This window comes from Protopterus annectens, chromosome 2.part1 (assembly GCF_019279795.1).
Source record: "Protopterus annectens isolate FY-2018-M chromosome 2.part1, PAN1.0, whole genome shotgun sequence".
Taxonomy (NCBI): Eukaryota; Metazoa; Chordata; order Ceratodontiformes; family Protopteridae; genus Protopterus; species Protopterus annectens.
Window position 1 is genome coordinate 1219818798 of NC_056729.1, and position 14616 is coordinate 1219833413.

Here is a 14616-nt window from a genome sequence, read left to right on the forward strand (position 1 = left end):
ATAATAACATTATTGTTATTACTTTTTTTTGATGCTATACTTTTGTTAGTCATTACAACTTTGGATTTTATCTCATTTTTGTTTACGAAGGAAGTGATGTGATATGTGTTACATAGGAATTGATGTAAGAATACATAATTGTTGCTGATTTCTCATAGGTTAATTTTGATTAACTTTTTATTTAAACAAGGTGTTTTAGTGAGCGATCTTAGAGATTTGATAAAGCTGTATGTGAAAGTGCTTACCTGATTCCATTTTATTTTATTTTATAGTGATTAAATGCTTTGTTTTTATGTTAACTTCTACCATGTTTTATTCAGTGGCTATATTATTTTACAGTTACATTGTATTGTGTTTGTTGAGCCACTGAATATTCATTCTCATTCCCGTTATTTCTGATACACACACACACACACACATATATATATATATATATATATATATGTGTGTGTGTGTGTGTGTGTGTGTGTATAATAGTTGTGCCTGTATATATTTTTATCACATTATATATGCAGACATAGAGGTATGTGAGTTAAATATGATTTTTAATAGTGTGATAAGTAGTACATTATTGGTTAAATTAATTTAAACTTAAGTAATAGACTTTGTTTCTGTGTCATCCCTGAAAAGGGTTGTTTGTAATGGATTTGCATGGTCATCTAATAAATAAAATAAAAAATTAATTCAAATTATAAAAAAAATAAGTATTCTTATTTGTCACCATGTGCATAATTAAGGCAAGAGAAGTAGAGTACATGTTGACATTGTTGTCCCCTTCAAGGATTGATTGTTTCTGTATGCAGATTATTCTGGAAAGTACTTTTGAGAATAGTTAGCATGCATTTTTTTTGTCATCCTATTACTCTGTGTTTCTGTACCGTAGGTCAGACGCAACCCTTCACATAAGTTATGCACCTTACTGACTACCTAGTATATGCAGTATTCATATGACATAAATCTGGAGAACGACTGCCTCCTCTGAAAAAAGATGTTAAATCTGTACTGTACACAGATGTTTGCTACTCTGAACTATGCAAAATCAGATTCCACTAAAGATTCTGAAAACTAGTCTTAAGTGTAAGTCTTGGTATAATACAGATATGTTCTTCATATATTTTTGAGGTCGCAAACTGTAACAGTCAGGATTTGAAGTCACTGCGGTTTAGGTTCATAGGTAGGTACTAGGCTATCTGCCCGAGGGCATTTATAAGCCTAGCCAGATTGTGTCGGCTTTCGCCGCCCCATTGATTAATTAACTGATCCTCTGTCAAGCAGAGCCTATGAAGTGAACCCAGGGGTGTATTTTCTGTTACCCATCCACTCGTCAAGGTTTCTCTTGAAGAGTGTGGTGAGGGGGTCTGCCTGATGTAATTTGGAATTTTGTTCCAAAGCATGGGGAGTCTCTGTGACAGGAATCTATCCCTCCAGCATGTTCTGTTTATTGTTGTGGCGAGGTTTAGCTCACTAGAGCGCGTGGCTCGCAGTGACTTGGATTTCTTTAGGTGAGCATGTCCATCAATTCTGAGTTGGACATGGCTTTGTAAGTCAGGCAAAGATCACCTCTGAGTAAGCGATATGCCACTGAGTACAGCCGGAGTTTTTTCAGTTGGGCTGCATAGGACATATGTTTGAGACCAGTAATCCTCTTGGTGAGGTACTTTTGTGGTCTTTCCAGCTGTTGGAAGTGTCTTGTGAGGTACATCCCAAATGGGGCATTGTACTCTATGATGGGTCTAATGAGTGACGAGTAGAGGGGCACTATAACCTCTTTAGTTCTAGATGCGAACCCTTTTGTAATTAGATGGGCCACATAGAAGGATTTCCTAACTACTTTGGCAATATGATTGTCAAAGGAGAGATTACTATCTACCTGCGTCCCCAAATCTCTTATTACCTCTTCTGTATTAAGGGAGCTGCCACCTATGTGGTAATTCGTGGGTGTTTTGTTTTTCCCAAACTGGATGACTATGCATTTTTTGGCATTTAGCTTGAGGCCATGACTTTGACACCAGGTATCCATCTCAGTAAGACCCGTTTGGAGGATGTCCGTGTCAGCCGGAGAGTCAATTATGGCTCCCAGTTTGCAGTCATCAGAGAACTTGGTTAGCCATAGTCCTGTGTTTGCCTGTACTTCTGAGAAGTATATGCCAAACAGTAGGGGTCCCAGGATTGAGCATTGCGGGACACCACTTGTGAATGGTTTAGAGTCGGACCTGGAGCCCGCTATTCGTACCGTGTGAGTTCTGTCTGTAAGCCAGGTGGCAACCCATCTCATGACGTAGGGGTTTATGTTCAGGCTGGTGAGTTTTTCTGTAATACCTGAGTGGGGAATGGTGTTGAAAGCCCTGGAGAGGTCAAGGTAGGATGTGTGAACCACCTTTCCCTCGTCTATGGTCTTGGTGACTGTCTCGAAGAAGTCAACCAGGTTTAGTAGGCATGATCTGCCCTTAACAAAGCCGAACTGGGTCGGGTCAAGTGTTTGGAGGTTCCCAATGTCATTGTTAATGAGTTCCATGATGATGCGCTCCATAGCGTTGCTGTGTGCCATTCTATGGGCACGTAGCCTGTGGAGAAGTTGAAGTTGAACAGCGTGTTTAGGTGGGGGGTTAGTTCATTCTGTAGTTCGTGTAAGATGCAGCCTGGGACACCATCTGGTCCCATTGACGCTGTGTTTTTGGCTTTTGAATGGGCTGTGTTCACCTGTGCTTCTGTGATTTTTGGGACACTACACTTTTCTGGTATTGTTGTGGGCCCTTTTGGAGGTGAGAGGGGGTGAAGTTTGCACTGAATCTATCTGCCAGGATGTTGGCAATATCAGTAGGTTCAGTATATTTTGTGCTAGTTTGCACTAGTTCAGTGCATATCTGTGAGTTGCCACTTAGATTCTTAACATAGCTAAAGATGGCTTTGTGGTTATCTTTTGAATCCTTGGCTATTTTTCTTTCGAAGTTACCCTTGGATGATTTCATGAGGGACCTCAGTTTCTTACTGATACTGATCAGGGATGTCTTTCCTTCTTGGGATTTGCTTTTTTCTGAACTAGTTTCCTCCTTCTATTATATAGCCTGTTTATTGCAGGGGTCCACTAAACTGGTTTCATTCTTTTAGAAGAGTGAGTCTTGGTTTTGCTAGGAATGGCACGATCCATGCATCCTTGTAGGTGCTCATAGAGTGCATTTGTAAAGGTTTCTGCATCTTGGGCAGTGTTATTCTTTAGCTTGCGGGCTGTGAAACTTACCACCTCTGTCTTAAGTAAGGTGAAGTTTGCTTTAGAAAAGTTTTTTACTGTGGTTTCCTTAGTTGGGGGTGGTGGTGGGGTGTAGACATCTAGAGTGATTAGTTTATGGTCTGATCTAACCAGTGATGGGTTGCCCTCCGGTGTGGAACACCTGTCACCCATGTTGGTGATGACCAGGTCCAATATGTTTTCACCTCTGGTAGGGGAGTTTACCAGCTGATCCAGAGCGTTTGAGTTGATGAATTCCAGGAAGCACTGGGCCTGGGAATTTGTACTCGAGTAGTTTTCCCAGTGAATGGTAGGGTAGCTGAAATGTGTTTGGTAGGACCTTCATGTTTTCCAGTGTCTCCAGAAAGGTGGAGTGGTGGTCCTGGGTCATGGAGGGTGATCTGTAGCAGGCCACAATTTGCATTGCAGATTTGCCTGATGTTAGTTGCACATGGATGATCTCAGAGGTATCATGCTGCACCACTAACCTGGAGGTGTAGGTATCCTTGATGAATATGGATACACCCCCTCCTTTTGTGTTTCAGTCCGTGTTCTGTGGCCAAAACATGTTGTATGAGTTGTAGCCCGGTAGTGCTGGGGTGCTCTCTGGAGCCTTGAACCAGGTTTCAGTTACTGCACAGATGTCGGCGTTCTCCATACTGAGGAGTGCTTTGAGCGCGTGCATTTTGAGATTTAAACTCCTGGAGGTGAGTAGCATAACCCTCAGTTTTTTGTTAATTGTGCTGTTTATGGAGGTGGGTTTGACTTTTGAGCCTTGCCTAAAAAAGACACTATGGGGGCAGCAAGAGCCTTGGCCAGTATTCGAAAGCCTAGGAGTGACAGGTACAAGCCGTCTCTTGCGAAGCAACGTGGCTTGTCGAGCATGTCGTCCCATGCTGACAGACACTGGATCCCTTTTGAATGACACCAGATGCTTAGCCAATTGTTGAAATTGATAATTTTTTATTTGTACTGAGGTATCATTCTTGGTGAGGGCAGGATGCTACTCAGGGTCAGGGTCATACCAACCTGGGCTACATGATGAGAGAGCTCTTCCATGTCTCTTTTCATGTAGTCCAGGGAGGTACATCTCAGGTCATTCACACCAACATGAACAATGACAGAGTCATATTTGTACTTGTTCTGGAGTGACCTGAGTGCTTGTGTTATGTGGCGGATTCTGGCTCCCGACAGGCAGCTAACAGTAACCTTCTGCTTGTCCAGCCTAGTGAGTGGGGCGTCAGTGCGCCTAACTATAGAGTCACCTATTACTAGTGTGTTAGGTATGTTATTTTGCCTTAAGGGCTGTGATTGTTTGGCACACTGATTTTGTGTTTTATGTGTTGTCTGGTTTGTGACAGGATGTGCAAGTTGTTTGGGTGTCTGCTTTGGAGGTCTCTGATGCTTTTGCAGGTTTTTATTTAGAGCCTCCGAGTATGATTTTGTGTATTTATGTGTATTTTTTGCCAGTGCTGTTTTAGTAGGTCTGTGTGTGGCTGGAGTTGTGGTGCAAGTGTTAACCTTCTCCTCTTGACTGTCTGTTCCAGTCTTGGGTGGAGACAGCTTAGCTTCCAGTTTGGCTGTATAGTTGCATCTCTCGCATATGTTAGTTTTTTGTGGTACGAGGAGAAGGTTGTCTGTGTTCATGAGGCAGTTTTAACATTGCCTCAGGATACCCAGATTCACCAGCTGGACTGGAGAGTGCACCTGAAGTTGCTCTTTGGTCATGCCTGAATAGTAGGGTCAGCTGCTTAGTCACTTGGTTGGTGAGGGGTGAATAAAGAGCCTTGCCCTGCTGGGCAATCAGTATCAGGGTATATTAGTGCTTGCTATTAGGTCTGAGCAAGTGCTGGGCAGTAAAATGCTTTTTGAGTGCTTAGCTTGAGAGTTAGACTAGTTTCAAGGGAAAAACTGAAGAGGAGACTTAGTGGAGCCGGAAATAATTTAACCGAAGCTAACCGGCATTTAGTAACAGAAAATAAATTAATCTTTGGTAATCACATTAATTATGTACATGTTTAAGTGACTAAGATCCTGCTATATGGTAAAATGCTCGGAATTTAGATAACATAAGGGAGACTTTCCACTGTACACATTAACGCTAAGTTTGAAAATTAAATATTTAAGATCATTGCATAACAATGTTTGGCAGCAGAACAGCTGTAACTTAGAATGCCAAAATAATTAACATCTATAAAATACCCACTGATAGGAATTTGTAATATAAAGTATTTTACCAAAAATGTTTTTATTCATGTCTGTTCTTTTGGTTTCTGGTGGTGACCATAGTTAATTTAGAAGTGCAACAACATGATGAAATGACTGAAATTCTGTGGCCGCCTTCCTGTCAGGTACACTGTGTATCAGTATTGTATTTCATTTAAAATTACATTTACGTGCTCCTAATCATGGCGATTTATTTCCTAAAAACAATTTTTTTCAGGAAACGGCCTTAGACTAATCATTTGTTTTACACAGGTTGCCATTAGAAGATGTCACACCAGAATCATTTTAGAGCCTAGCTTCAATGTAATATGTACCCTGGCTTAGCTAGATACTTTCAGTAGCTGTAAACCGAAACAGTTTTGTTTAGCACAAGCCTCGATTCAGACTAAGAAATTATCATAATGTCACGCAAATTCAACCACTATATAAACTTGAAGCATCAAGAGTTGAATGCATTTATAAATAATCTGAAAGGACCTAACACAATCTGAGGCCTGGCTCATGATAAAAATGTCTTAATCTGTTCATATGTAGCTGATGCTGCTGTTTTTAATGAATCCTATATATAAAGGCATCTCTTATTAAAGAATGTTTCTGTTATATATTTTAAGCATGCTTGCAAGACAGCAGGACTTACACTTGAAAAACACAGATTTTGTTTCATTTGCTGCAACAATGGAAGACTTGTTTACAGGTTTAATAAACGTCATTGTTGTTATACTGATTATATGTTTTCCTTCTAATTTGTTATTATGGAGACGGAGCTTTCAGACCTCTGGTTTCATAATTCAGTAGAGATTGAAATCATCTGTCAATGTTTTAGGTTGTTCTAGGATCCAAGACAGTAAACTAGTATTTCTCATAGTGTTTGTTGAGAAATGACATGTCAGTATCACTCTGGTTGAAACTTCTAATGAACCATTCATATAGCAGTCATAAAACTGCAAATTGTGATGACCTGTTCACAGTTAATCTTTTACACAGAATTGTCTGCAATCTACTTTGTCTGTGACAGTGATATGTTTGCATCTTCTTGCTGTTTAATTGCTTTTCAGGAGTGGCTGAAGTCATTGTCCTAGTTGGTGGTCGTCAGATGATTGGAATGAACCAGCGAGCGTTGACAGCTGTGACCTGCTTCAACCCTCAGAACAATAAATGGCATCCATTAGCTAGTCTGCCTTTCTATGACAGGGAATTCTTCAGTGTTGTCAGCGCAGGAGACAATATTTATCTTTCAGGTAAAAAAAATCATAAAAGTGAAATAATGTTTCAAGGCAGTACTGGTATTTTCCCATTGCTGTTCCTGAATAATAGAAGTTATTTCTGTTTCAGGTGTTTGACGTTAGGTATTAAGGTAGAAATCAGTAGTCAGTGTCATAATGAATTTTATTTGGCACAGAGTAGGAAGTTGCTGCTTTGTAGTTAGGTTATTTTCTGTCCGAAGTGTGTATGATTAGAGGGGTCTTCGCTTCTGCCAAATACACTTAAGTCTGCCATTTCACTCAAGTCTGCCATTTCACTGAAGGTAAAATAATGCAGATGCAACAGAAGGAACATCTCTGATTGGTGTGCATACAGTTTCAAGAAAGAATGGTTTAAATCTGAGTGTTGAAGCTTGCTTTCCTTATTAGTTTGCACTTAAAAAATATATATGCACACTCAATGTCTGAGAACTGTAAGTAAAGTCATTATCTAGATTGGCTAAAATTATCATTAACATTTATTTAAAAAATATTCAACATAGTTATACCAAATCTAACAACAAATGTTATTTTTTTATCTGTATATAATTTAAATGAGCAGGGAATGTGTTTTACCATAATGGATCTCCTAATTTCATGTTGGTATTTCTAACCTGATTATATACTTCCTTTCTGTTCACTGTTTCCAGATTACAGCACGTCACATAAAAAAAATTGAAATTGTTCAAAACCTCAAATTAAGTCCCTATCAACATACATAACAAATATTAACATGTGGCAGTAAGGAGCATCCTCTCCTAAACAAGTCATAGTAAATATTTCATAAAACTACGTCTCTCCAGTACATACACCTGCACTGAGCATATCATTGCTCCTTTGCAAATTATGTTCCAAATATTCAAAGAAACAGTAATCGCCAATCATTTTTGTCTGAGTCATTAATTTACAAATCGAAACCAGCGAAAAAGGCAATATGCTTTGAAATCAAATTGCTTGGCAGATGTCATCTATAAATTTGTACCATCCAAAGTAAAAAGTGTGAACTTTATTTTTTATTTACACTTTATTGATCAGGTTAGCCCTATTAGGCCAGTGGCCTCTTTTCAGAGAAAACTTGAGGTGGTATTCATACTGACCGGGGGAAATTTGGCCAGGGCACCAGGAAACTTCTCCTACTCTATTCCTCATTGAAGGCAGACATCACATTGTTTTCATTCCTGGCATGATGGCGGCCAGGAGAACAGTGTAATGGATGCAGAGAACTGTAGAGAGTGCAGCACTGGAGCTATGTCGGTAAACAAAGCAGTTCTACAGGAGTAGAAAGTCGGTCACTGTGAGAGATGGAAATACAGAGAGCCTGGGCAGAATTGGAGGTACAGCACTAAATAAAGCACTTCAGAAGGAGCAGAAAGTCGGTGGCTGTGAGTGACTGCAATACGGAGAGCCTGGCAGAAGTAGGGAATGTTGCAAATATACAGCATTTAGCTGCCCTCAGCTGTACAGAATTTGAAGAAGCAGCGAGGATTATAGAACTGCAAAGGGGAGGTTTGAAAGATGAAAAAGTGGTACAAATGATAAATAAGGAAGATCCAGGAAAGGACTCTGCAATTTCTTGTGGGGGGGGGTTGAAGCATGTATTCAGAGATGAAAAGGAAAACAACAAGAGTGTGGCAGAAATGGAGGTGCAAACAGAAGAGATTAAGGAAGGTGAAAAAGGTCATATGTAGAATTTGCAAACAAAAGGTAGGCACTGTGGTAAAATTCAAAAAAGTAAAAGAAAGCCATCTGTGATGATATGTGCTAAAATATGTAACTGACTGATATTTTTATTCAGTATTATATTGCCATTGTGGTTTAATGTGAGGGATTTAAGGTCCTTGTTTACTGGAATAGTGCACACATGCAGAAAGCATTGTTAAAACAAAGAACAACAGAAATGTGTAGAATGGGGAAGGGAAATGGATGCTACTTCAAATGTAAAATAGAATGTTGTTAAGCATTTGACAAGTGCTATTTTTGTATCTGGTACTAGAAGAATCCTGATGTATCAGGGAAAACCATAAAACATACTACTTATGAGTGAGTATTTCACACCTAATGCCAAAATGTGCAAAAGTAAAATATAATCAATATAAAGGGGGAATACAGCATAAAATGTTCTTTAGAATGATTGCAGTAATTAAGTAGAGTGGAGGAATGCCATGGTAGCATGGAAAAAAAGACAGACAATTTTAATGAAGGATATGAGCAACAAAATAAGGATGTAATGAGGGAGAGGTGTTAGAAAAAAATTGTTTCAGAGAGAAGGATATTCTGATTGAGTTGTTAAGAGATGGGGATTGAAACAAGAAATATTCATGATGTTTTAGAACATGAGCATATAATAAAGTATATTTGTATGTGAAATTGCACAAAAGGAAGAAAGAAAAAAGGGAGTCTGAAGGGCTCCTTATTGAAAAGTCAGCACTAAAATGATGAGTGCTGAAAAGCAGAAAAAAAGACTGAAAACCCAGAGAAGAACAAATCTCAAAAATTGCCTGTTTCCTTAAAACGTCTTTTTGGGGAAAGCCCACCTGCACCCCTCCATGAGGGGGGGCAAGCCCCCACACCCCCAAACTTTTATATATACCAACTCCAAAATCACCATACCTCGGAGAAAAGGGAATATTTCAAGAAATTACATCTTGGGCTTAGTATATATGTCTGTTCTCTCAGCCATTCAGTCCCCCCCCCCCATTTCGAGACTCGCTCTAGAGCATCCTGATATTTCAAATGATTTCCAGTGTAGGCATGAGGCTTAAGGTGTCACACAGTGAAAACTCTAACTTGGCTAGGTTTTTCTTGCAGTTTGTACTAATTGGTCTGTCTGTGTGACTTTTTTACTTTTTGGTTTAGTTGTTAGTTGGGATATTTTGCAGACACCCTAATGGTTATGGACATCAACTCGGTTTAAAGACTCTATATTTCAGGAGTATAACTAAACAGACCACTTATGCTGTGCTGATGAGGTCATAAGCAGGCCATAGCATGCATGCCCACAGCTACTGGCATTTGGCTTTGTTGGCCTGTATCTGTCCATAAAGACTTAAAAAGGTAAAATTAAAAAGTCATGAACATTCAGAAGCCATATAGCTGAAACACTTGATGTCCTTTAGGGGGCATTTGCATATATTCCATGGGCCTCTATTACATGTGGTTTAAGGTATCACACAGTGAAAACTCCAGCATGGCTAGGTTTTTCTTGCAGTTTTAACTAATTGGTTTGCCTGTGTGACCTATTTACTTACTAGTTTAGTTGTTAATTGAGATATTTTGAAGACACCTTAATGGTTATGGACACCAGCTGGGTTTAAAGATTCTGTGTTTCTAGAGTATAGCCAAACAGTCCACTTATGATATGATGATGATGAGTTCATAAGAAGGCCAATGTATGCATGTCCGCAGTTAGTGGTGTTTGGCTGTGTTGACCTACATCTGTCCATAAAGACTTAAAAAAGAAAAATTAAAAAGTCATAGACATTCTGAAGTCATATAGCTGAAACACTTGATGTTCTTAAGGGGTTATTTGCATATATCCCATGGGTCTCTATTACAGGAGGTTTAAGCTATCACACAGTGAAAACTCTAGCTTGGCTAGGTTTTTCTTGCAGTTTTTACTAAACTGGTTTGTGTGTATGACTTTTTTTACTTTTTGGTTAAGTATAGGCAGGTATGGAAAAATTTTGGATTATTATGTGCATAATAATAGGAAATATTTTAATAGAGAAAATACATATATGATTTAATAGAGTCAAAGCTAGAACAGGCAGTTCTTAAGAGAAAGAATGTTGAAGGCAATTGTTTCAGATGTGGTTAAGGGTGGATGATAGAAAATGGGGTAATTTGAAATGTAAAGTGCAGAAAATGTAAAAAGAAATGTTGAATGTTAAAGTGTAAGTAATATAAAAAGTGTCTACATAGGAAATAATGCAAATAAAGGAGATTATGTGTATATAAATAAAAATACCATACTCTTACTGAAAAGTGCTGTGGGAGCTACTGCCTGCTCAGGCGAATGGGGCCTTAACTTAATGTCTCAGCTGTAGGACAGTATACTCGGCAGAGTAACAACCCCCACCCATGCTGCATTGTAGTGCTGGCATTTGTAACCAATATGGGAGTGGTTTCCTGCCATATATCTTTTCCGTAGATTTGTAGATTTACATCTGCTTACCTGTGAGCCTGAACGGGATAATACAGATACTGGAAACTGAATCACTGTATATTTCACTGCAATGATTATGTTAGCATGTGCTGCGGATGGCACAGTGGTGCAGCGTTAATGTTGTCACCTCACAGCAAGAGGTTCTCTGGTTCGATTCTTGGCTGGGGTGCCTTCTGTGTGGAGTCTGCATGTCCTCCTTGTGTTCATGAGGGTTTCCTCCAGGTGCTCCGGTTTCCTCCCACATTAAAAAGACATGTGTCTGGAGCGTTTCTCCCTGGGTCTCCACTGAAAATTGGCTTTGTTCCAAGTCAAACTTTCCAGGTTAACAAATGTTAAATAAAAAAAATTTTTAAGAGTTCATATTGTTCTGCATGTGGCATATTGGCATTGTACTATCAAATTTAGGTATATTAGCATATACTAAATTACTACAGACACTTAAATATGTTACTGGAATACTGCTGACTGTAAATTACAAAAACTCCAGTTCTAGCTGCATCATTTTAAAGAAATCTAAATGTCACCACCAAGAAATGGCACATACATCTTTGTTCTATAAAATCAATTTCTATTCTGTATCTTATATGCTATTTATAAAACCTTGAGCACACTGTATGCAACCAAAATATTAAGGTGTTCCAAATTACTCTGTATAATTATGATCTTGATATATAGCCAATCAATCAGTCAAAATGTCTGTATAAATTAGCCATCTTACCCGTTGAGAAACAATAAATACATTAACACAAAGATCCTGAAATTTATTTAACAAATTTTTCAATTTATTTATCTGGTATATCGTAGTTATACTTGTCATCTTACAACAACAACTAGTCATCTTACATAACATTTAAAACAGTGTTACCACTACTGTAGATACCACTGTCTTTAAGGAGCTCTCAAAATCAAACCTGTTACAACTCATAGATCCATCCATCCATGACCCCTTTTTTCTAATTTTAGTACATGGGGTTGGTGGCATGTCACATCAACAGTTTCGATCAGTTAGAGCCAATGTTCACACCATAGATGAGTTAAATGAATTCAAAAGTAACCTTCCTATTGCCAAAGGTGCCCACTTCACCTACACTTTCTGCTTACACCTAAATACTTGCATTCAGAAGAACACCCATATCCTTTCCAGATATAGGGGAAATTTAAGAACAATCCCTTTGGTGGAACCCTTTGGTGGAATATTCATAATAATAAATTGTTTACCAAAAGAAAGGAAAATCAGTTTGTGCAATAAATCTCCATCAGTCCACCTCAAGAAAGCACTGAAACCATAAAGCAAAAATCTTAAATTATCATTGGAAAGTGTAAATTTCAGTTTGAATTCAGGGTAGCCACTCTCTCCAAAATTAATTAAAATCCTAATTTAACTTGTTAAATCACTAAGACTCAAAAGTCAGATGTGTGTCTAAGCTTGTAATGCTACCCACTGATATTGCAAGGAAATATCCTACCAGATAAGTTTAGGTAAAGATTTATCCCACCCACCTACTCAGTCATAGGTTCATAGGTATATACTAGGCTAATGACCACCAGGGCCTTTATAAGCCTGACCAGGCAACCCAAATGTATCCCACATGCTATTTTGCCTTAGAGGTTGTTTTATGGTGTTTTATGTTAGCTGGGGCATAATTTAACTGCTGTCTCTGTCCATCAGAGACATAGGTGTGAGACCAGAGGTAGATTTCCTATTCCCGTCCACTGGTTCAGATTACACTTGAATAGGGTTAGGGAAGGGCTCTGCTTCAAATGGATGGGAAATCTATTCCAGAGAATGGGAATTCTCTGAGATAATGCCTGTCCTTCCAACATGTCCTATTTAAATTACAAGCAAAATGTAAATCCTTTGATCTAGTAGTTTTGATGCTGTTCGTTTTGCAGATACACAAAAAAAAATTCTACACAGCTATGTTTCCAGTTGGTCATTGCATTCCAGTAACCAAAAACTCCTGCTGTCTACAAACCTAGGAGATCTGCAGGGCATTGTCTGTTATTGCACAAGGTTGCTAAGGCCTGGAACTCCTTAACTGTATCCATCAGGTCTATACCCTCCCGTTCATCTTTCAAAACCACTCTGAAAGACTTCCTAGCTAAACTCTGGCTCTGTTCCTGCTCAAAACCAGGACAAACTATATCCCTAAATGTGAACAAGTATTGTATCATTCCTTATACCTCTTTACTCTCCCTTTTTTACTTACTTCCTCTCAGCAGTCTGTGGGAAACAGAGTACAAGGGTAGGACTTTGAGACAATCTGCACTGGGCACTGTGTTGACAGTCTGTATTCTTTTTGTGAAGAATCTCTATGGGTGTTCCAGTTGCTGTAAATGGCTGGTCTGGTACATACCAAATGGAGCATTATACTCAACTATAGGTCTGATGAGGGCTGAGTATAGTAGCATAATGGCTTCCCTGGATGTAGATGACATGCTCTTACTTATAAGTTGAGTGACATAAAATTATTTTCTTACAACCTTATACACATGTTGGTCAAAAGCCAGGTTACCATCTACATGAGTTCCCAAATCCCTGATTACTGTCTACTTTTTGGGGTGTTTTATTGATGAGGTAGTTCCCCAGGGTGGAAAACATCCCAATAGGTACTATTATACATTTCTTGGCATTAAGGTTTAAGTCATGGTTTTAGCAGTAGCCATTTGTCTGTGCAAGACCTTCCTGTAAAATGTTAGTATCTTGGGGGGGGGGGGGGATTCTATGATCTGCAAACTTGGTGGGCCAAAGGCCCTTGACATTGGACTTAACTTCTGATAAATAAACAGTAAAGAGGAGTAGACCCAGCACAGAGCACTGGGGAGCTCCACTGGTGACTGGCCTCTTTGTGGCGGTAGTGTCCATAATCCTAACCTCCTGGGACCTATTTGGGAGCCAACTGGTTATCCAGCGGGTTACACGGGGGGTTGTACCTAATTCCATGAGTTAATGACTTTCTCAAAAAAGCCCACCAGTTTCAGTCGACTTGATCTGCCTTTGATGAAGCAACTGGGTTGGGTCCATTGTCTGAAGATTTCCAGTGTCATTGTTAATCATGTCCATGATAATTTGTTCAGTGGCTTTGCATATTAGGCTAGTCAGTCTAATGGATCTGTAGTTCCTGGGATCCATTGATGGCCCATCCTTGTGGAGAGAGATGACCATTGTGGTCCTCCACTCACATGAAATTAAGCCTGTTATTCATTCTACTCCCTACTAGCCCTGTTCAAAGCTTAAGAAATTATTTCTATTGGTCATGGAAAAGTACTATTTTTTTAGTACTAAATTCAGCCTGACTGAACTTCTGCTTAACTGTTTAATCTCAGACCCTCCACACCTTACATATCTGATATTTAGAGAATAGAAGACTACTACTGTGGTCCTGCTAAACAAGGTTGGCCCTACCACTGATCCAGACAGTAATAGACCTATTGGTCTCACCAGTTTTGTATGTAAGGCTATGGACAACATCATATCCAAGTTCATTAATGTAGAGATAGGTATCTCCTGTACCTTGACCCAAACCAAGCCATATACAATGATCTATTTGTTCCCCCTGCTTATCTAGACCTTGTTAAAGCCTTCAGTACAACCCCTGACCTCCAACAATGCAGGTATTATTGATATGTTCCACAAAAAACAGGAAATACTGGACCCAAATGGCAAAACAATGCAGCCTCACTCAAATTAGCATACCAAACGTTTTATTAAATTCTTTCATCCTCAGACTTCATCAGAATGATATTCACTAAACAAA

At 39.1% G+C, this 14616-nt stretch overlaps 1 protein-coding gene across 4 annotated transcripts in view; it reads left to right on the top strand.

The window, feature by feature from the left end:
• The window catches only part of KLHL29 (kelch like family member 29), a 2735259-nt gene that overhangs the window by 2553873 nt on the left and 166770 nt on the right, over positions 1-14616 (top strand). For all 4 annotated transcript variants that reach the window (XM_044062747.1, XM_044062745.1, XM_044062748.1 and 1 more), the window contains one exon: positions 6508-6690. In XM_044062747.1, the coding sequence (XP_043918682.1) occupies positions 6508-6690 (183 nt within the window). The remainder of the gene's footprint in view (positions 1-6507; positions 6691-14616) is intronic.